Source organism: Crotalus tigris, unplaced genomic scaffold (genome assembly GCF_016545835.1).
Source record: "Crotalus tigris isolate CLP2741 ecotype Arizona unplaced genomic scaffold, ASM1654583v1 scf7180000018018.2415403412:4055106, whole genome shotgun sequence".
NCBI lineage: Eukaryota > Metazoa > Chordata > Lepidosauria > Squamata > Viperidae > Crotalus > Crotalus tigris.
This window is the reverse complement of record NW_024096780.1, coordinates 4,000,420-4,022,893: the sequence shown is the minus strand read 5'-3', so window position 1 is coordinate 4,022,893 and position 22,474 is coordinate 4,000,420. Positions and strand designations below refer to the sequence as shown.

Sequence of the window (22,474 nt, the reverse complement as noted above, 5' to 3'; positions counted from 1 at the left end):
CAGAAGGTCACAAAAGGTGGTCACACAACCCCCGGGGACACTGCAACCGTCATAAATGTGAACCAGTTGTCCAGCAGCCGAATGTAAATCATGTGACCATGGGGATGCTGCCGCAGTCATAAGTGTGGAAAATGGTCATAAGTCACTTTTTTTCAGTGCCGGTGTAACTTCCCACAGTCACTGATCGAACTGTTGTTAAGTCAAGGACTACCTGTATTTGGAAATGCGTTTTAAAATCTGGATTCAGTATACAATAGGGTGTTTTCTAACTTCATAAAAATTATAAAGGAATTCACCCAGAGCAATTTCCATCCTTTCAGATGGGGCTCTGGAGAACATCACTTCTGAGGGGTCCTTGGTGCCCTCTGAGTTGGCTTGTTTTGGCAGTTTCTTGATTGGGGTATTGATTCCTTGTTGATCTGAAGGTAAGCAAGTAAGCAACGCTCCAATTAACAAACTGCCACAGAGCCATTAGTAAACAGCCCAACCAAAGAATCCCTAAGACCGCCCCCAACCCCCCACCCCAGACAGGGAAGACACCAGAATATAAACTGACAGCAAGCAGCACTCCTTACTACCGGTAGCACTGATGGTATTACCTAGTTTGGGTAACTAAATGTCTGCCACAAAACAAGCAAGCTCAGAGAGCAAGGACCCCCTCATTTCAACCCTGAGCTACGTTGGTAGCATCACTTCTGTTTTTCAAAAAAGAAAAGCAGGCCGCTTCGCTTTCCGAGCGGCCCGCCCGCTCTCCCGGGGACATGCGAGGGAGGCGTGGCCGCTGGCGCGGTCCGTCAGCCAGAGGGGCCGAGGCACCGCCTGCCGCCTTCGCCTTCCCCAGCCTCGCCAACGCGCCTCGGCCGCCGCCCGCGTAGCAGCAGTAGGTGAAAAGCGCCTCAGGCCAGGAAACAGGCTCAGCCGTGGAGCGGTAAGCACCGGCCCTTCGTCTGCAGCCTTCTCCCGGCCCTCCGCAGGCCAAGCCAGACGGGAAAAAAAGCGCGGTCCAGGCGCCAGGTGAAGTCACTCCAGCGCAGCGCTCTTCGCTTGGCGCCCTTTGGACGGCTCGCCGGTAGGAAAGCGGGCGGGAGGGACGGCGTAGTGGAGTCGGGGCTCTGCCCCTTCGTCCCCTTTTCCTACCTGCTTCGCGCCCCGAGTTCACGTGGGCAAGGCTGCAGTTAAATGACCTGCACCGCTCGGTCACCTGTGGAGGGTCGGCTCTTCCAACCTATGTCTTTCTTTAGCTATCGCCCGATACGCAGGTTGCGCCTTTGGCGCCCTGCACCTGTCTATGGGCTTGGCGGGAGGGGATTGCTTCGGGCTTTGCTGACTTCTCAAATCGCCTTGTTCCGAAGCCCGGAAAAATGAGCTTTCAGAGTCTCAAACCGTGGTTGAGAGCTCAGGGTTAGAGAGAGGAGGAGAGGAAGTCGACTGCCTTGGCTTTGCAGAGCAAGCTGAAAGTCTGTGGTCGGGGCTTCATGATTGAGTGCCGCGATAAGGTCCATATGTGCGAAACAACAAAATCGATAAACTCTCCCCAAACCCAAGAAGGAGAAAAATACCAACGCTGCTAATGTATATGACAATGCCTCACCCTTTGCACCCCTCAGTTCCACCAGTGGGTGGTTGCCTGCCCCATCTGAACCTACCAACTAATGTATCCTTCTGCAGGGTACAAATTTGGCTACCTGCAGCAGGAAGGTTATCTTTTTGGTTTAGAACAGACTCCCACAAGGAAAAAACCCCAAGGTTCCCAACAGGAATAGCCAACAGCCATGGGAACAGACTGGGCAAGGGAAGGGTATACATGCGGTGTAGGAGTTTTATTTCTGCTGGTAAGAGAAATCTCTTTCATGAGCATCAGCTATGATAGTTTTTAAAAAATGTTTTTTTTCCCAGTCATTTCAGATTCATAAGGAATCTGGTTTGTGTGTATGTGTGTGTGTGTGTGAGTGAGTGAGAGAGAGAGAGAGAGAGAGAGAGATAGCAAGATAGCATAAGTAGTGTTGGGCTTGTTAAGATAACCTTCATTGTCATTTTTTTCTGTGAGCCCTGGCACATTTTAACAACAACAACAACAATAATAATAAAGTTGGAATGGACCTTGGAGGTTATCTAGTCCAACCCCTTGCTCAGGCAGGAAACTCTATACCATTTTAGACAAATGGCTGTCCAGTCTCTCCTTAAAAACTTCCAGTGTTGCAGCATTCACAAGTTGTTCCACTGATTAATTGTTCTAACTGTAAGGAAATTTCTCCTTAGTTCTAGATTGCTTCTCTCTTTGGTTAGTTTCCATCCGTTGCTTCTTGTCTTGCCTTCAGGTGCTTTGGAGAATAGTTTGACTCCCCCTTCTTTGTGGCGACCACTAAGATGTTGGAACACTGCTATCATGTCACCCCTCATCCATTAAACTAGAGTCATATCCAATTTCAGCAACTGTTCCTTATATGTTTTAGCCTCCGGTCCCCTAATCATTATTGGTTGCTCTTCTCTGTACTCTTTCTAGAGTCTCAACATCTTTTTTACATCGTGGTGACCAAAACTGGATGCAGTATTCCAAGTATGACCTTACCAAGGCATTGTAAAGTGGTATTAACACTTCATGTCATCTTGATTCTATCCTTCTGTTAATGCAGCCCAGCACAGTGTTGGCTTTTTTGGCAGCTGCAGCACACTGCTGGTTCATATTTAAGTGATTGTCCACTAGGACTCCGAGATACCTCTCACAGTTACTACTATTGAGCAAGGTACCTCCTAAACTATACCTGTATATTTTTTTTTCTTGCCTAAATGTAGAACCTTACTTTTTTCACCATTGAATTTCATTTTGTTAGATAGCGCCCAATGTTCAAGTCTGTCAAGATCCTTCTGTATCTTAAGCCTATCTTCTGGAGTGTTGGCTATTCCTGCCAGCTTGGTGTCATCTGCAAATTTGATGAGTTCCCTATCCATCCCCTTATCCAAATCATTGATGAAGATGTTGATGAGCACTGGGCCCAGAACAGAGCCCTGTTTTTTAAAAAAAAATAAATGAAATTCTGTTGCTTCCATTCCACTACAGAGGGAAACTCACAGTTCAAAAATTCATCAGTGCAAAATGGTTTGAAATGTTTTTTTTAAATTAATATACAAGGGGGAGAGCTTTTCCTTTAGCTTAGGAGAGTGGAAGATGTGTTGAGTTCAAGCAAAAGAATGTAAAGTCCTGACCTCGCTTTTATAGCAAGATACTTGAGATGGATTTTTTCGGAACAGGATAGATTTAGAACATGAGGCTACTTTCTAACACAAAATTGCAAGGTGCTATACTCCTTTTCCAATCACCAGTGAACTGTACATTCTTTCTGGATACTTTTTGACATTCATCCTTGCCTTGATTTCTCTTCTTTCCTTTCTCCCTTCTCAACAGTCCTTTGGTCGTATTTAGTCCAGTGGCCATTGTGCCTATTCATTGGACACATTGGACATATTCAGTCTCCAGGGTCAACTGCCCCCTTCCTCTTTAGGCTTGGTTGCTTGAAATATTTGCTTTTCTGCAAAACTTAAAATCCCTGCAAGCCTGTTGGCTGATGCCATTTACATGAGAATCCATCCATGTTTGAGAATTCTGAATTAATGTGCAAAGAAGCCTTGTGTAGGCTAATACTCTCTTTTCTGGCAGCAGAACAGATTCCTAAGAACCCATACAGCTATTTGGGTAATTTAGCTGCAAGTGCTGAGGATTAAAATGGAACCATTTATATGCAACCATGATTATATGGCCACTAAGCTGTAGTTCTTCCATATGAAAATTCAAAAGATTTCTTCAACGTTTTGCCTTAATTCTGTTCTTTTCCTAATGTTTTGTAAGAAAGAAGCTTTACAGCATTTTTCAGATATAATTATCTCTTGGCATTAGTACTCATGTGTTGTTGAGAAAGGAAGTGTTTTCCATCAAGAAAATATTAAGATTAAAATTGTGAAGCAAAAGAGCAGCTTTGAGGCCTATGGATGTTGAGTTGCAAATTTGAAATAGCTGTGCAGTTTTTAACAAAACCACACTTGGTATGGGTGTGGCATGCAAACACAAAGAAATGAAATCAGCTGTTGTTGGTTCTGCCCTGTGTTGCTGAAATTCTGAATCCAAAGTCCAGGTTCATGTACAATTCTTTTTCAGTTCCCTTTGTCACTGAGATATATCTCAAGCTAAGTGGGTGGATGAAATTGCAATAAAGCAGATAATCATTGGCTGAAAATCTTTTCCCAGATAGTGTGTTGATCAAAAGTACGATATCAAACTGGAGTGACATATTCAAAAGTGTCCATCACATTCAATCATGGACTCCATATCTTAAATATGTTTATTAATTACTTGTATGGAGAGGTAAAGGAAATATTTATTGTATTTGCAGTTGACATGACACATGAAATAGATAATATTCTATAATAATTTATATATTGTTTGATAGAGTAATGTATAAAGTAACAGAAAATGAACAGAAAATGAAAAAACGCCGTTTGTGGAACAAAATCAAATGCACAGAAATAGAATGGGAGATATCTCATGTGATAGGAATGTAGAAAAGATAAATGCAATTTTGGCTGCATGAACAGAAATGTAGTTTCCAAATTCTAAGAAATAGTAGTTCATCTTTATTTTTGTTGGTCAGACCATACCTTGAGTATTGTATACAGAATCAGACAAAGCAGCAACAGAAAAAAGATAATCAGGGTTTAAAACTGAATCCTAGGAATAGAAATGAACAGAGTTGGGAATGTTTAGTGCTAGCAAGAGAAGACTGAGCAGAATATGATAGGATCTGATAGACGTTCAAAACCTATTCTCTACCCCTCCAAAATGCAGCACATAATGTTAAGTTAAAAACATTCTGGGAGAGAGAAGTTCCCTGAGGATGGGCTCCAGCGCGAATCCGAAAGTTCAGAAGATTAATTCTCTGGTCCTGGTGACCAACCCAGATTGGATCCATGAATCAAACCTGTAGGGTTGAAAGGGACCTTGGAGTGCTTCTATTCCAATCCCTTGCCTAAGGCAGAAGTCCTAATACCCTTGAACAAATGGCTGAAAATCTGCAGCAACAGAGCATCCTTAACTCCAGGAAGCAAGCTGTTCCATGCTTAATACTTTTACTGTGCAGAAATTCCTCCTTATTTCCATGTTAGATGAGCTTCCACCCATTTCTTTTTGTCTTATACTCAAGTGTAAGCCTCTGTATCATGCTTTTTATGTTTGCACCTGAGAGACAACTTGATAGCTTGTACTAGTCTGCAGATTGCTGATTCTGTACCTCTGAGAAGTGAGTGACCAATCACCACCATCACATTGTTTTTCTTCTTTGGGGCACCCAGCGGACTCCTTCTCTGACAGTCTAAGCTACTTTTCTTTCCGTCACTGGAACAGAAGCCTCTTCTTCTTGATGAAGACTCTTCTTCAGATGTCTGCATGTCTTCTTCCAGAGGGGAGGGTATGTAGTTGAGTGTTAAGCTCCACTGGCAGGGATAGTTTTTTCAGTTTTGTTCTCCCAGTGACATGCTGCCATTATTCCTCCTCTAGGGTTCCATATTTCTGGGTAGTTGTTTCTTCCTTGCTGTGTTCAGTTTATAGACAGAATTTTGCCTTTGCCTTTTCCCGACTTAGATTCTTAGCTGTAAGATTTGCATGCCGTTAAACATGTAGGCAATTAGGTTAATCCAATGAAATGAAGTCCCTTTCTCTGTTGCTCATGGTGAGCTCTTCTCCAGTCTATGCAAACACTCTTATGAAAACCCACACACAGAGATCAATATTTACATTTTGATTCTCACCACCCACTGGAGCATAACACAGGAGTTATCAAAACCCTATACAACTGAGCTGAAGGCCTACCTACCAGCAAAGAGGGGAAAGAAAAAGAACAAAACCACATCAAGGAAGCCCTCAGAACTTGTGGCTATCCCAAGTGGGCCTTCATCAAATCGCAAAAAAGACCCAGCAGGAGCTACTCCATAACAGACAAAGAAGAAAACAACAAATGAAGCAACATAGTTATTCCATATGTTGCAGGAATATTGGAAAAACTCAGGAGGGTCTTCAGCCAATACAACATACGTGCACACTTCAAACCCAAGAAAACACTAAGGCAGAAACTTGTCCACCCCAAGGATAAAACACCCAGACACAAACTGAGCAATGTGGTATATGCAGTACTATGTGCAGATGTATACATTGGGGAAACAAAACAACCATTTCATAAACGCATGGCACAACATAGGAGAACAAACTTATCAGGACAAGATTCAGCAGTCAATCTGTATTTAAAAGACAAAGGCCGCTCTTTTGAAGACAGCAAAATGCACATTTTGGACAGAGAGGATTGCTGGTTTGAAAGAAGGGTCAAAGAGGCATCTATGTCAAAATTGAACAGCCCTCTCTCAGTGGGGAGGTAGGGAATACAACATCATCTATCACCAGTCTACAACACAGTCCTTTCAACATTTCCAAGAAGGCTCCACACTCATTTGCACTGCTCAGGTGACCCTGACAACATAGGTAGCCTCAATGACTCTCTAAATGAATGTAAATGACCAGGTGTCTGCAAGGAGTATAAATCTTCCATTCCCCACCATCCAGTCAAAGCTGAAAAAGCTTCTTGGATGAGAAGTGAAATGTCTTCAAAGAAAAACAAGAAAGTCCAGCTGCCTCATCTTTGCAACAACTATGACCTGAATGACTGAGAATCTCCATAGACATTCCAACAGGGACTAAACTCATCTGTCAGGAAAAATGCATTTAGCAGTGGACTTGGTGGCTACCCAACTATATGGTTCTGTGTTCAGACCTGGATGTCTTTTTGCTTTCTAATTCCAACACAGAATTAGAAAGAAATTATTTAAAAGGGATCAGGACTCTTTCAGTTTGTTAAGTTAATTTTCCAAAAAATAGAATAGAATGAGGCCACATTTGGTCTGCCAACTGCAGTGGGAAAAAATACCAATAATTAAAGAGGATCCAAGAATAATTTTATTGAAGTTAGCACATTGAAGTGAGTCACTGATGCACTGCTAAAAAGAATAAAGAACACTAGAGTGCCTTAACAAGTTCTTATATAAGATTACAATGATTGAAGGTAAGCATGTACAGTATATACACACTGGACCATTGACAAATAATTGTCTTACAAGTTGTAAGGAATACAGCTAGGGATTTAGGAAGGAATCTATTCCTCTGTGCCAGGAAAGAGAACATTTTGTAATGCAGGATACTGAGAATTGTGATAACCAGTCAAGTTGATTGTTATTCTAACAGTTTGAACATGCATCCCTCTGTGAAGGGGAGAGTTATATAAATCCATCTGGAATTAATGTCCTTGAGAATGTTGCAGTTTATGGAGACATGCAATTTGTGAATTCTTGTCCTACATTCAAGTGTAAGCCTCTCATTTGCTATTCATTAATGTAACAAAGGTTTCAGCTTCAGGGGATATATATCATGAGAGAGTAGTTCTGGCATGCCTAGAGGGGACATAGTTTAGTAATTAAGACTATCGATAAATTGACTTTTATATTAAAGAGATAAGGAAAGATATTCAGTAATTATTGATGACCTGTCTGTGAGCTCACAGAAGGAATGCAGAATGCATGGAAAAATCCAGCAAATTTTTCATGTTCAAAAATTAGCCAGATTTATGTAGAGGTTGCAATATTCATTAGAAAATACAGGAACGTTGCCAATAGCATTCTTGCAATCCTCTCCCAGAATAGATTCTCCTATTAGGGGGTTTGAAAGAATTCCAAAAGTTATGATCTGGTATTTTCTACATAAAAGTAAGGCCCCTTTTAGAATCATCTGCCTTGCTTTGTAATAACAATTTGAAAGAAAGTTTTGTTTTTAACCTTGACCTCGGCTGCATATGTCATGACATTTCTTATTATCACATTCCTTCTTGTTAACTGAATGTCTTAGGCAAATCAAACATGTAATAATTTCAAACATGTTTTTTATCTTGCATTACTTATCACAATTGTATATTGTTCTTAGAAAAAATAATTGTTGTCAAAACATTTTGCTTTTTTTCTGGCTGTTCATAGCTCTAACTGTGGCTGACCCTTGATTCCAGCTGTCCATCACTAAGTGTAGATCTTGCTGATTTCTGCAACTTCCTGGGTTTCCACCCAATCATTGGCAAACATAAAACTTGATACCTGAGATAATCCACTTTATGTGGTCAAAGAGAATAAAAGAACACCCAAAAAAAGTAATGAACTGTATTGATGTTAGGTAATGCATAAGTGGTAAAAGAGTAAACTAAGCAATTGCCCACCCTTTAAATGCCCCACTCCATATGATGGAAAGTTAGAATAAAAACATGATTTAAATCAGAGGTCCTCAACCTTTTGGGCACCAGGGACCGGTTCTGTGGAGAAAGATTTTTCCATGGACTGGAGAGAGCATGGTTTTGTGTGCTGCCTGCATCCCACGGATGGGGCTTTGCTTGTTTGTGCGGACCAATTGTTGGCATGCCGCGGTCCAGTACCAGGCCACGGACCGGGGGTTGGGGACCCCTGATCTAAATGCTCCATCATATTTGAGGAAGGTTCAGCTGAAGCTAAATCCTTTTTCTGGATGGCCGGAATCAGGATTATTTTTACTATAGATTGATTGCAATTTTCTTTCCTGGCTTACCAAGTGTTGGCCAGCTTATTTATTAAATTTATATTCCACCTTTTGTTCAGAAGTGTAAGGTGGTCTACATAGTCTTTCCTTTCTTTATCTATGCCTTTGTTTCTTTCACTTTTCCCTTCCATACAACTTCTGATACTAGAGGGAAATTAAATACTCTTCACAGGGATGTAATGTGACTACTTATTTAGAAGCTGTCCTACTCAGTATTCACCATTTTATCATGCTCATTTTTCATTTTCCCTCAATTATCTGAATTGTCACATTTTTTAAAAAAAAAACTTAAATTTTACATGCTTAATGCTTAAAAAAAATCTGAAGTTTACCTGATTGCCTTATTTTACTCATATATGGATATGTCATCCAGGCTACCATGATATATATACCTGATGTTGTATTCTTTCTAGGAAGGATACTCTGGGAGAGGGTTACACAACACGGCGGACACAGTCTAAAGAGAAGCACAAATGAGTGGGGATACAGTGCCAGATTGCCACGGGAACTGAGGGCTACCCCAATTGCATAAGAAGTACCATCTTTCAACAAACCTCATCCACAATGGCTAATAGGTTATCATTTCTTGTATTTTGTGTTCTTTTACATTGAAAAAATAAAGAGAAAACAAATGTGTAGTGGCCAGATGAGTGTTGGAGCCATGGAAGGGGAAGACTTAGCTTTCCTTCCTCCTCTCATTTCCCATTTGAGAATAGCCCTATTTTAAAATGTTTCTCCCCTTTATGGATTACTGCCTTGTTATGGCAAAGGGGCTTGCGTAACTCAATGAATCTATAAGCTATGCCATGTAGGGCCACCCAAGACGGACAGGTTATAACAGAGAGTTCTGACAAAATGTGATCCACTGGAGAAGGAAATGGCAAACCACTCCAGTATCTTTGCCATGAAAACCCCATGGACAGTACTAAAGGGCAAAAAGATATGACGCTGGAAGATGAGCCCCTCAGGTCGGAAGGTGTCCAATATGCTACTGGGGAAGAGCAGAGGGCTAGTACTAGTAGCGCCAGAAAGAATGAAGCAACTGGGCCAAAGCCGAAAGGACGCTCAGCTGTGGATATATCTGGTGGTGAAAGGAAAGTCCGATGCTGTAAAGATTTTTTCTCCATAGGAACCTGGAATGTAAGATCCATGAATCAAGGCAAGCTAGACGTAGTCAAAAAAGAGATGACAAGACTGAACATCGACATCTTAGGAATCAGCGAACTAAAATGGACAGGAATGGGTGAATTTAACTCAGATGACCATCAGGTATACTACTGTGGGCAAGAATCCCTCAGAAGAAATGGAGTAGCCTTCATAGTCAATAAAAGAATAGGGAAAGCAATACTGGGATACAATCCCCAAAATGACAGAATGATCTCAATTCGAATCCAAGGCAAACCATTCAATATCACAATAGTCCAAATCTATGCCCCAACCACTGGTGCTGAAGAGGATGAAATTGACCAGTTCTATGAAGCCCTACAGCACCTTATAGAATTAACACCAAAAAATGATGTCCTTATCATCATGGGGGATTGGAATGCTAAGGTAGGAAGCCAAAAGATAACCGGAATAACAGGCAAGTTTGGCCTTGGAGTACAAAATGAAGCAGGGCACAGGCTAATAGAATTTTGTCAAGAGAATATAACAAACACTCTTTTTCAACAACCCAAGAGACGGCTCTACACGTGGACATCACCAGACGGTCAACATAGAAATCAGATTGACTATGTGCTCTGCAGCTAAAGATGGAGAAGCTCTATACAGTCAGTAAAAACAAGATCAGGAGCTGACTGTGGCTCAGATCATGAGCTTCTCATTGCAAAATTTAGGCTTAAATTGAAAAAAGTAGGGAAAAGCACTAGGCCACTCAGGTATGAACTAAATCATATTCCTGATGAATATACAGTAGAGGTGACAAATAGATTTAAGGAATTAGATCTGATAGACAGAGTGCCTGAAGAACTATGGATGGAAGTTCGCAACATTGTACAAGAGGTAGCAACTAAAACCATCCCAAAGAAAAAGAAATGCAAGAAAGCAAAATGGCTGTCTGAGGAAGCTTTGCAAATAGCTGAGGAAAGAAGGGAAGCGAAAGGCAAAGGAGAAAGAGAAAGATACACCCAATTGAATGCAGAATTCCAGAGAGTAGCTAGAAGAGATAAGAATGCCTTCTTAAATGAACAGTGCAAAGAAATAGAAGAAAACAACAGAATAGGGAGGACCAGAGATCTCTTCAAGAAAATTGGAGATATGAAGGGAACGTTTCATGCAAAGATGGGCATGATAAAGGACCAAAATGGCAGAGACCTAACAGAGGCAGAAGAGATTAAGAAGAGATGGCAAAACTACACAGAAGAACTATACAAGAATGAGCTTAACATCCCAGATAACCACAATGAGATGGTCACTGACCTCGAACCAGACATCCTAGAATGTGAAGTGAAATGGGCCTTAGAAAATCTGAGCAACAACAAAGCTAGTGGAGGTGACAGTATTCCAGCTGAGCTATTCAAAATCTTAAAAGACGATGCAGTAAAAGTGCTACACTCAATTTGCCAGCAAATTTGGAAAACTCAACAGTGGCCACAGGATTGGAAAAGGTCAGTTTACATTCCAATTCCAAAGAAAGGCAATGCCAAAGAATGTTCAAACTATCGCACCATTGCACTCATTTCACATGCTAGTAAAGTTATGCTTAAAATCCTACAAGCTAGACTCCAGCAGTATGTGGATCGAGAACTACCAGAAGTACAGGCAGGATTTCGAAGAGGCAGAGGAACTAGAGATCAAATTGCCAACATACGCTGGATCATGGAGAAAGCTAGGGAGTTCCAGAAAAAATCTATCTGCTTCATTGATTATGCAAAAGCCTTTGATTGTGTGGATCACAACAAATTGTGGCAAGTTCTTAAAGAGATGGGAGTACCAGACCATCTCATTTGTCTCTTGAGAAACCTATATGCCGGTCAAGAAGCAACAGTGAGAACCGAACATGGAACCACTGATTGGTTCAAAATTGGAAAAGGAGTCCAGCAAGGCTGTATACTGTCGCCCTGCCTATTTAACTTATATGCAGAGCACATCATGAGAAAGGCAGGGCTAGATGAATCAAAAGTTGGAATTAAGATTGCCGGGAGAAATATCAACAACCTAAGATATGCAGATGATACCACTCTAATGGCAGAAAGTGAAGAGGAACTAAAGAGCCTCTTGATGCGGGTGAAGAAGGAGAGTGCAAAAGTTGGCTTGAAACTCAACATTAAGAAAACCAAAATCATGGCATCCGGCCCTCTCAATTCCTGGCAAATAGATGGGGAAGAAATGGAGGTAGTGACAGATTTTATTTTTCTGGGCTCCAAGATCACCTCAGATGGGGACTGCAGCCAAGAAATTAAAAGACGCTTGCTCCTGGGGAGGAAAGCTATGGCAAATCTAGACAGCATACTAAAAAGCAGAGACATCACCCTGCCAACAAAAGTGCGTATAGTCCAGGCCATGGTTTTCCCAGTTGCAATGTATGGCTGTGAAAGTTGGACCATAAGAAAGGCTGAGCGCCAAAGAATTGAGGCCTTTGAACTATGGTGCTGGAGAAGACTCCTGCGAGTCCCTTGGACTGCAAGGCGTTCAAACCGGTCAGTCCTAGAAGAGATCAACCCCGACTGCTCTTTAGAAGGCCAGATCCTGAAGTTGAAACTCAAGTACTTTGGCCACCTAATGAGAAGGAAGGACTCACTGGAGAAGGGCCTAATGCTGGGAAAGATTGAGGGCAATAGAAGAAGGGGACAACAGAGAATGAGATGGCTGGATGGAGTCACTGAAGCAGTAGGTGTGAACTTAAATGGACTCCAGAAGATGGTAGAGGACAGGAAGACCTGGAGGAACATTGTCCATGGGGTCGCGATGAGTCGGACACGACTTTGCAATTAACAACAACAACAAAATGTTTCTAGTTCTTCTTTCTCCGTACTACCAATTAAAAAGGAAATCTAGCTTCAGGCTGCACCTTCTTTCTGGGTTAGTATGACATAGGAGTCCCAAAACAAAAAATAATAATTTCCCCTTATTTTTAAGAATTCTGAGATTAGATTGGGTATCAACTTTGAGGGCCACTAAAGATGGACTTTGTAGTATTGTACTTGCTAACTAATGTAGTTATTTTGTATTTTGATTTGACTCATTTTTATCTCTTTTTAAAAGATAACTTTTAACATTCCTAAATATCAAGATAAAAAACTGTCTTTGTTCCCCAGGTCAGGATAGGATGGGATCTCTGGAGTTTGTCTTCTGATAAGAGAAAGCTTGTTAGTGCTAATTGGTATTTGGTTTGTCTCTCTGTGATCTTCAAACAGCCTTATGACTTTTTTCCGCATCAACATTTTAAATTTTACGTCCCTGCTTTCCTCTGGCTTCATTTCAATGGGTATATGTGTGGTCACATGTAATATGTTCAACTCCACGTAACTGATTTTCTATGCAAAGGAAGGGTTATTTTTGTTCCGTCCAATCAACTTTTCTCTTGTAATTTCCTTTGAAGTGCTAACTATAAAAAGGACTGAAAGCTCGGTCTCAGAATTCTCTCTTTTTATGAGAGGAATCCTTTTTAATCAGAACATTCTGAATAAATCATAATAAAATGATCTTCCTGCCTTGATGCCTTTATGAGGTCTGGGCATACTTGGGTCACACCTAAGTCATTTTTGCTAACAACCTGACCAGAGTACTACTTTTGCATGTGACACTGGACTTCTCATTGCAAATACAGCCAGTAGTTGGGTTTGTATAGCCATGGCAATAATATACAGTTGGCATGAACACAGCCATACTTTGTCAAAGTTTCAGATGTTGTGTTTTTAAATGATCTCTGCAATGTTTTAGAGTGGATCTTGAGCACTTTAAAACAGCTGCAATCCAGGAGAAAGACACAGCAGCTTTAATGCTTTTAGGCTATCTGTATACAGAAGCATATTTTGGGAATTCAGTCATTGCCCAAAATGGATGTCTGAGGCATATTTTTATATTATTTAAAGAGGACAGATCTTGTATCTTTTTTAAAAAAAAGTTTCATTTGCTGGTATGTAAATTTCATGAAACTTAATCCTTTCTCTGTTCTAGGCTAAAATGAAGTACAGTCTTGAAGCAGAACTGACTGCCACTCCTATTCCCTGTTACAAGCAGCATAGGAAGAATTTGGGTTAACTATGACAGTTTTTGCTACTGCTCTTTGGTTTTGTAGGCAACTGTGTGCATACCTAGCTTATCTCCTGAAAAGGTCAGTTTTAAGTGAGAAACCTGAGAATTCATTTTCTCTAGAATACTGTTTATAGTATCCAGTCAAATGTTTTTGGAGCCTTACAATGCTAATATATTTAATAGATACTCAGACGTATAACAGAATGTTTCATTGTGGAGTATTTCCTGTTTGGGGTTCTAGCAGTTCCACACCATTGCCTCCTGGATTTTTTTTCTTTCAGCATTTTGTTCTGAAGATGCCAGTAATGCTTAGTGGTTACTGACAAAATCTGGGGAGGAGGAAAAGTATCTTTCATAGCATTTTTCCTTTAAAGTTCACTTCTATAAAATTTGGGGTTCAGTTAAGTCCACTTAGAATTTTGGTAAAAGTTTGGTATGGTAGAAATCTTGGTGCTCATAACTTTTCCTCAAAAAGAAGGGAAAATATACCGCTCCTGGATATGGAGAGTGTCTTTACCTATCACAGTTAATGAATTTTGATAACTCATTTAATTTGAAAGCCACATGATGATTTGCTTCTCTGTGGTTTAGCAATAGCAATTACACTTAGACTTATATACCACCCCATAGTTCTTTACAGTCCTCTCTAAGCAGTTTACAGAGTCAGCATATTGCCCCCAACAATCTGAGTCCTCATTTTACCAACCTTGAAGCAATGGAAGGCTGAGTCAACCTTGAGGTGGTCAGAATCGAAGGAATCGAACTCCTGGCAGTGAGCAGAGTTAGCCTACAATACTGCTTTCTAACTACTAGGCTACCACAGTGTTTAGTACAGTGATTCTCAACCTGTGGGTCGGGACCCCATTTGGGGTCAAACGACTATTTCACGGGGGTCGCCAAACGCAGTCTGCCATTCTAACCCCTTTTCCTTAGCTGTGCTACTCCCTCTTATTCTATTGGCTTTTAAAAGCCAATAGAATAGACTCTATTCAAGAGACTCTATTCTATTGGCGTTTGAAAGCCAATAGAATCTATTGGCTTTTGAAAGCCAATAGAATAGACTCTCTTGAATAGAGTCTAATTCTATTGGCTTTCAAAAGCCAATAGAAATTGTCCAGGTTGTCTCTGCCCTGCTGAGCCCGCCAAAAGTCCCATTCTGCAAACGGTGCTGCAAGTTGTCTGCAGCGAAGGCGAGCTGTCTGGAAGCTTCCATCCCTCCCTGTTGCGCAACTACTAAAAATATAAGTAAAAGAGGGCCAGGGGTGGGAGGTGGGAGGCCGGTGGACGCCGGGAGGGTTGCTGGCGCGCATGGGGCCCGGCGGGTGCCTTACCTCCCTTGGGCTGGGCCAGCTGGTGGCCCAGCCGGTGGGAGGCCTGCGCCATCTCTGCTGCTTGCCAGCAACGCCTTGGCCGGCGCAGGAGGCAGCACTGCGCATGCGCGGCGCTCCCGGGCAGGGAAAGTCCTCAACTTACGGCCGGTTGGGCAGTCCTTGACTTACGACCGGTTGGGGTCGCGGCATTAAAAAGGTTGAGAACTACTGGTTCAGTACATCATATGCTCCTAGCCAGTTTGGTTTGTAAACCCTGGGTTATGATTTAGTCTGTCATATGAAACTGGAAAAAAATTGATTTATTCAGTTAATTGATTAAGCAAACTATACCATGCTATACTTTGTGAGCCCAGCCTTTTGTTGAACAAATAAATACTTTTCTGTCATCCCCAAGCCTCTAGCTAGCTTTCCCAATGTTATAAAATTGTGTGAAAACTTGGTTGCTTCACATGCTCTGACTGATCTTTTGCTTGGATTTCAGGTGCAGCAGATACCTACAGAGAATATTCACAAGTAAAATTTGTGGTATTGTTATGTCTGCATGTGTGTGTGTGCTAAAAAACCTTTAGTAATATAAGCATATTCATTTTATTAAGTCATACTTGACATTTTTTTTAGATAAGCGAAGTGTTTGGGGCGAAACTGATTTACTCGCTTTTTGTGCAAAAGAATGGAAAGGAGAAACAGAGCAAGCAAAACAAATGAGAGAGGTGAGCTGCCAAGCACAAAATGGCGTTCTTTCCAATGACTGGGCAATCAAAATGTCTTCTCCGTTGGGGCAACAATGATATCTCAATATATAAGAAGAGAAATATCAAACTGAGAATTGCATAACCCAAACTTGTCTTCTCTAATGAAATTATACGTTAACCTCAAAACTATTTTCAAAATAGGGAGAACAATGTAACATGTTTACATGCTGTTTTAACATTGTTGATTAAAAATATTAATTCATCTTGTGTACTGTTTAGAGTGCTGGACTAGAACAGGAGAGTCCCATTTAATTATGTAGCATGCTTGGTGACTGGCATAGGTACTGTTGGGAAACTACCAGCCAGGAAGGAGGAGGGATCGAGCAGAGAGTTAGCTATGAGTCATTGTGCAGCTGCAAAAGACCTAGGACTGACACACACACGCACACACACAAACACACACCTGAGTTCCATGGAACTTGTTCCCAAGAGTGACAAGCAGTCTGGGGAGATTCTTGTACTGTAGGTAGACTAAAGTGATCAACTTGAACATTTCACACGTGGATCCTGTTGCTTGCATGTGACACGTAACATCTCTCAGCTCAATGTAATTCACAGGATTTTCATATTGCACATAAAAATGAATGATTTCATGTACATTGCTGCGAGCTAAGACATTACAAAAATTCATAATCATATTTTTCTTTAGTTATAAAATTAAGTTTAGACTTGGGAAGTTGTACCATATGAAATAAAGAGAGCCAATTTGGTCTAGTGGTTAAGGCACCAGGCTAGAAAGCAGGAGACAGTGAGTTCAAATCCCGCCTTAGCCATAAAAGTTAGCTGGGTGACTTTGGGTCAGTCACACTCTTTCACCCAACCCACCTCACAAGGTTGTTGGGGGGGAAGTTGTGTTGGAAATGCTCGCTACGTCAGGTTATTTGTAAAGAAATAAAGATTGGATATAAATAAATAAAAAATGACAGGTTTAAAGAAATTATCATGATAATATTTAGAATAAAGAGCAGTTTTCTAAGTTCCCTAATTTTGTTTAAACGAAAGAGGATGTTTTTTGTTTTTCTCCCATATTTTTTGCCCATTATTTTGTTAGATATATAGTTAGATAGTAGATATAAACTTTCCTGTGAAGTAATTTGGGCTTAATGATCTAAAATGGGGGAAATAATGTAGAGGTAGCTTCTTGAACAATTAAGTAAACTTGCTCTATTTTTAGTGATGTTCTGAGGTCTCCCTGAATTAATATTGAAATTATCCTCTTTTTTCCAAAGAGGGCTCATTTTAACTGCATTTCTGTTGGCATTCCACAGTTTTGTTTTCTACTTCGTTTAATTCATTCTAACTTACTGCATATTAACCTTGTGAGAATTAATGGGGAATTGTTTTGTGAGCTGGTATCATGGTGTGAAAATTGTGTAATTTTTAAAATGATATTAACTGCAGCTTGAAAGATAAACATTATGCTACATTGATAAACACTTTTTTTCCTGCTGTTAATTAAAGGACTGCTTGCTACACTATAAATCTTTTTATACCTAGGATCATTAGCAGATGCTAACATTAAAACAAGAGTATATTAATAGGGGTGAGCTTGGATGCAGCCTAATCAGGAGTGACAGTTAAAGTTTGGATTCCTTTACCTAGGACAAACTTAATAATATTATTTAAAATTGTATTAGTTCAGAGCTGTTTTTCCTCATTTTTGAAAATGCAATGCTGCCTTTCTGAATTGGCTTGTTGCTCAATTTTTGAAGCCTTTTTATGTAACTGGTATCTGTAGTATATGGATGGGGTATTTTGCCATTCTGGATTGCCATTCTGGATTTTGAGGCAACATACAGTTCCCTCCAAAAAATAATTATGTTTGTAGAAAAGATAATACAGTTTGATCCCATCTATCCGGGAGGGGGTTATGCAGGCCACTAAAAGGTTGCTGGGGACCACATGTGGCCAAGTGACCTACATTTTACAAGTAATTATGTTCTCTAATTAATTATGTAATTACTATTAATCAATTAAACTATTGCTCTGACTAGTCATTTGTCCCACCTACCCTCTTTATTTTTTCAAAGTCTTACAAAACATTATTATGGAGGTACCATGTGAAATGTATCAGACAGGTCAGTGGAGATAAGTACTGTTTACTAAGAGCTGTGCTATTCCAGATATTCAGCCAAGGTCTCCCTCTTCCATCATGGACTAAGGCCACAGATATACTAAAGGTAAATCACAAAATAAATGATGATCTACAGAAAAAAAAAGACTTTTTTAATGTTTAGATTTTTAAAGGTATAATTGTAAAAGTGGAATCACTTTCATATACTTTTGAACTTTGAGTTCAGATATAGCAGAACTTAATAATGTATCTTACCTCCCAGTTTTTCAGAAATCTAGAAGTATCTTTTATTTGGAAGCAAATATTCTTTTTTGAAACATCAGGATAACAAGGCATAGGTGAATTATACCTGTTATCCCTATACTTGTATTGTAGCTTTTATCTACAGGTAGCCTTCAACTTATGACTGGTTGCTTAATGAATATTCAAGTACAACAGACTCAAAAAACAATTATGACCTGTCCTTGAAATTATGACTGATGCACCACCACCAATCACACGGTCCAATTTCAGATGCTTAGTAACCGGCTCACATTTATTATGAATTGCAATGTCCCATGGTCCCCTGAATGTGTTTTGCAATGTTTGCTGTTTTCTAGCAAAAAACACCCATTGGATAAGCTAGATTCAGACTTATAACCATGTGATTAACTTAATAACCGCATGATTAGCTTAATGATTGTGGTGACTTTATAAAAATGGTCATAAAATTGAGTCTAGTTGCATGTGAACTTACGACTACAACCACTTATGACCAAAAGTTCGGGCTCAATTGTGGTCATTTGTGAGGACTATCTGTAGATAATTTAGGGTATCCTAATTTCCTGTTGAATTTTTCCACTGAGGAATCAGTTGTGCTCTTCTTTTTCAGCTCCCTGAAAAACTTCTTTATTCACAAGGATGTAATTGGATCCAACAGTACAGCTTCGGATCACAACAATATACAGGTTCAAATACACTAGGAAAATTACGTAAATGTATTGAAGCATTAAAAGGACAGGTAAGTGGGCAGATATTAAGGATAAATTAAAATCTAAAGTTTACTGGTGTTATAACTATTATTAGTTAGTAAAATATAAAGTAGCTAACTAAAACTCAGGTCGACCAATCAGTATATGGTTGGGGAAGCCTATAAATATTGAAGGGAACATTTTAAATGCTATTTTTTTTAAAAAAAAAAAAGTTTGATAATATGCCTTAGAATGTATTTTAAAATTATTTTGCTTTACAAGATACTCAATTTCTTGCATGTTTCTGTAACCATGAGTTAACATTTCTTTTAGTATCTCAGAAAAGCATTGTGGTTTTGATAATCTGCAAATATATTTACCTTATGTGAGGTTAAAAACTTTTGGTTTAGCCCCTCAAAACTGCTTAAAGGTGTAATTTTGTCATACTAATATGTAGCCTCTCTTGAAGAACATTCCTTTGGGTAAATGTATTATTTAATGAATTGACTGCATTATACATAGCATCCTTCATACCTGTGAGCCACTCCATGAACTGGTGGACTATTCTTGTTTAAAATACCAGCCGTTCATTCATTTCCTCTTTCTGGATGTCATACTCCATTCTTTTTCTCTCCATTTTTGTCTTCACCCTTTCCCAAAATAATCAGTCAAATTCCTCAGCCCTCACTCAGCTGTTCTAGGGGTCTTCTCCTTCTCCTTCTTCTTTCCTCCAGCTTGGTTCTTACAAGTGCCTCCACCTATTAATGCCTACCTCTTGTATGCAGATCCATTTTTACTGTGAGTACATACGATACCAAAAATATTTTTGCCAAAATAAAACAACTATTTCACATAGATCCGAAGAGCTAATTTTCTCTCATCCTATTCTCTTTTGTAGTGGATGGAAATCAGTGGTATTAAGGATCAAGCTCAACGACAGAATTTTTGCAATGCACTTTTTACCGGTGGAAGCATGGAGCATAAGTGTTATGAGGCCATAAAATTCATCATGCTCTATCAAGTAATAGAAGCTTATGAATGCTTGGCCAGTAACCAGGAATGCATTCCAAACTTTTTTAGTGACCTTTTTAGACGGGATACTTCTTTGGACCCTTTAAGTTACATGATGAATCATCTGAATTTAATAGGGGACAGAAGAGGTCTTGATCAGGTAAACGCCAAACAAAATTTAATAAATTTTGGCATTAAAAAAAGAACTTAGGAGGCTTAAATTGATTTACTTCTATGCTGTCCAGAGCAAGAAAAGTAGTAGTAGACTAAGATTTTGTGCCATATTTTTAAATCACAGGGCTTAATAAGTGATCCGTTTTCTGTTTCTGCTTATTTTGTAAGGTTTTTTTAACTTGTATTTTTCATATAGAAGGAAAAAAACTACATCTTCTGATCATACTCCAGTTTTGTTTTTTTTATACCAGAGAAAGGCTTTTTTAGCAATAGTGGCAAAAAAGGCTTTTTTATTCTCAGTGACTTTTTATGTTTCATAAAAGCATAAACATTTGTAGGATCTAATCTGGGTCGGTCACCAGGTCCAGAGATTTTGTCTTCTGAGCTTTCGGACTTGTGCTGGAGCCCATCTTCAGGGAACTTGAACAATCAGTTTTGCAGCTACTAAGATTGTTGGTTGAGCAGGCACAAAAACAGCCAGGCAAGTGACTGAAGCCTGGGAAACAGGCCCCTTGTCAATCAACAGGAGTGCTGATTTATCACCAGCTTATCAAGTACTTATAAGGCAAGGGCTGGACAGCCAATGACTTAATAGCCAATCTTCAACACAGACCAATCAGCATCTAAAAAGCCACATACAACAGGCACCATATAAATATCACACAGAAAACAGCATGCACTCTGGTAGAGGGAAATTCCCTGAAGATGGGCTCCAGCACGAGTCCAAAAGCTTGGAAGATGAAACCTTTGGTCCTAGTGGCTAACCTAGATTGGATCCTGCAACATTATCCTGGGACACATATATTTGCCTTCATTCATAAAAAGTGTTATATGGGAATATGCTGCTTTTAGCTTTTGCCACATTTAGTTCACTGTTTGTGTTTTTGTGGAAGTGGAGATCACCTTTCCCATTAATTTTAGAAATAAAATACCTGTTATGTCACAAATATATTAACTTGATTGGCCCTACCTTTTTTTCAGGTCTCTCTGTTTGTCACATTTTGTATATTTTGTATATTTTGTCACATTTTTCATTGCTTTTAAAGGTCTTAATTAGTGCAAATTATTATCAATCTAGTTTGAAGAATATATTGCTTGAAATGGGAGGGGTTTGATATGGTTCAGAGGGAAATGGATTACTTCCTTCCTGAATCAACATGTTTTATGGGCTCATGTGCATCAGAAGCTAAGATATATACACTAGTTTATGAGAAAAAAAGTAGCTAAATCAACCATCTTAATTATGAATTAATTTACATGGATTGTACGTTATAACTTGTCTTTTCTATAGATTGTGAGTTTCATTTTTTCTCCTCCACAGATTGATCTGTTTCTCCTTGGGCATTCTCTTGAAATAAAAATAATAGTTTATAGGTTGTGTAAGATTAATACCAAAGATTTCCTAGAAACGTACACAGATGAATATCAGAGAGATTGCCACGAGGTCCTCCTTCTAACTGAAGATGACCGTCATTATCACATTCCTGTTGCTAAGATATGACTTCTTCAGGCTGACAAATATTTCCACATCAAACCCTTCTGAAGAAATTTGTTCAGATGAATGGCATACTGTATTTAAGAAATATTTCTGCTAAATAAAAATATGTATGAAACAGTTGTTGGCCAGGCTATCTTTAAGTTGAATCTACTCCCATTTTTTTTTCTTTTTGGAGAATAAAATGATGAAATCATGTATGTCAAAATAAAGTTCCCACTACCTGGATATTATAATGCTAATTAACACAAGATTGTATGTTTGTGTTAAGATACATTTCTATTAAGGACAAAAGTGCCTCAAATTTTAACAATAATTCCTTCACCTCCAGTAAGTAAACTGTCATTCTAAGACAAAAATGACTGAAGAATCTTTAATTTTAAAAAAGGTTCCGCATCTTCTCCGTCTCGCACTTTACTAAAGAATTCAGCAAACTGTAATGTAAAATATGTACATGTATAATATAAATTATAACACTCAAAAGTCTCTGGAGATAGAGAGAGAGAGAGATGTCTGTTTATAAATCATACTAAGCTAAAAGTCGGTTTGTTTCTTTTTTAGCTTGGTTTGAATAACTTACAAACTACAGTGCACAAAGTAAGATATTACATTAAATCTGAAAATGACCACATTATCTGATTTGTGCTTACTGCTACACATCACAGGGATATACGGTATTTTCTGAACTTAGTCATTAGAATTTAAGCCTTTGCACAAAAGTTGTTCTCTCTATCAGTTCCTTCAGAAACCTTAAAAAAATACTTCAAACTACCCTGATCATTTATCATACAATATAAAAGCAAAAATATTCATATTCTTGAACAGTGCATCTAATTATTTTCTCAGT

At 39.4% G+C, this 22,474-nt stretch overlaps 1 protein-coding gene across 7 annotated transcripts; it reads left to right on the top strand.

Moving 5' to 3' along the window:
• Positions 1–783: 783 nt before the first annotated feature.
• Positions 784–21,750, top strand: OTULINL (OTU deubiquitinase with linear linkage specificity like). 7 transcript variants are annotated; one of them, XM_039346783.1, is made up of 9 exons: positions 784–928; positions 9,058–9,219; positions 13,763–13,919; positions 15,653–15,684; positions 15,790–15,881; positions 17,954–18,103; positions 18,869–18,997; positions 19,846–20,118; positions 21,454–21,750. In XM_039346783.1, exons 3-9 carry the CDS (start codon positions 13,849–13,851, stop codon positions 21,631–21,633), a joined length of 927 nt encoding a protein of 308 aa, XP_039202717.1. In that variant the 5' UTR covers positions 784–928; positions 9,058–9,219; positions 13,763–13,848; the 3' UTR covers positions 21,634–21,750. The 7 variants fall into 7 exon arrangements, with proteins under 7 accessions (XP_039202717.1, XP_039202713.1, XP_039202715.1 ...); XM_039346779.1 differs by having other exon boundaries at positions 15,653–15,696; XM_039346780.1 differs by lacking the exon at positions 784–928 and adding an exon at positions 940–1,069 and having other exon boundaries at positions 15,653–15,696.
• The last annotated feature ends 724 nt before the right edge of the window (positions 21,751–22,474 follow it).

Coding starts and splice junctions, on each gene's coding strand:
- OTULINL (XM_039346781.1), top strand. CDS start 13,849: ATGACAGTTTTTGCTACTGCTCTTTGGTTTTGTAGGCAACTGTGTGCA. Junction 18,998..19,845: donor TTGAAGCATTAAAAGGACAG/GTAAGTGGGCAG, acceptor TCTCTTTTGTAG/TGGATGGAAATCAGTGGTAT. Junction 20,119..21,453: donor ACAGAAGAGGTCTTGATCAG/GTAAACGCCAAA, acceptor TCTCCTCCACAG/ATTGATCTGTTTCTCCTTGG.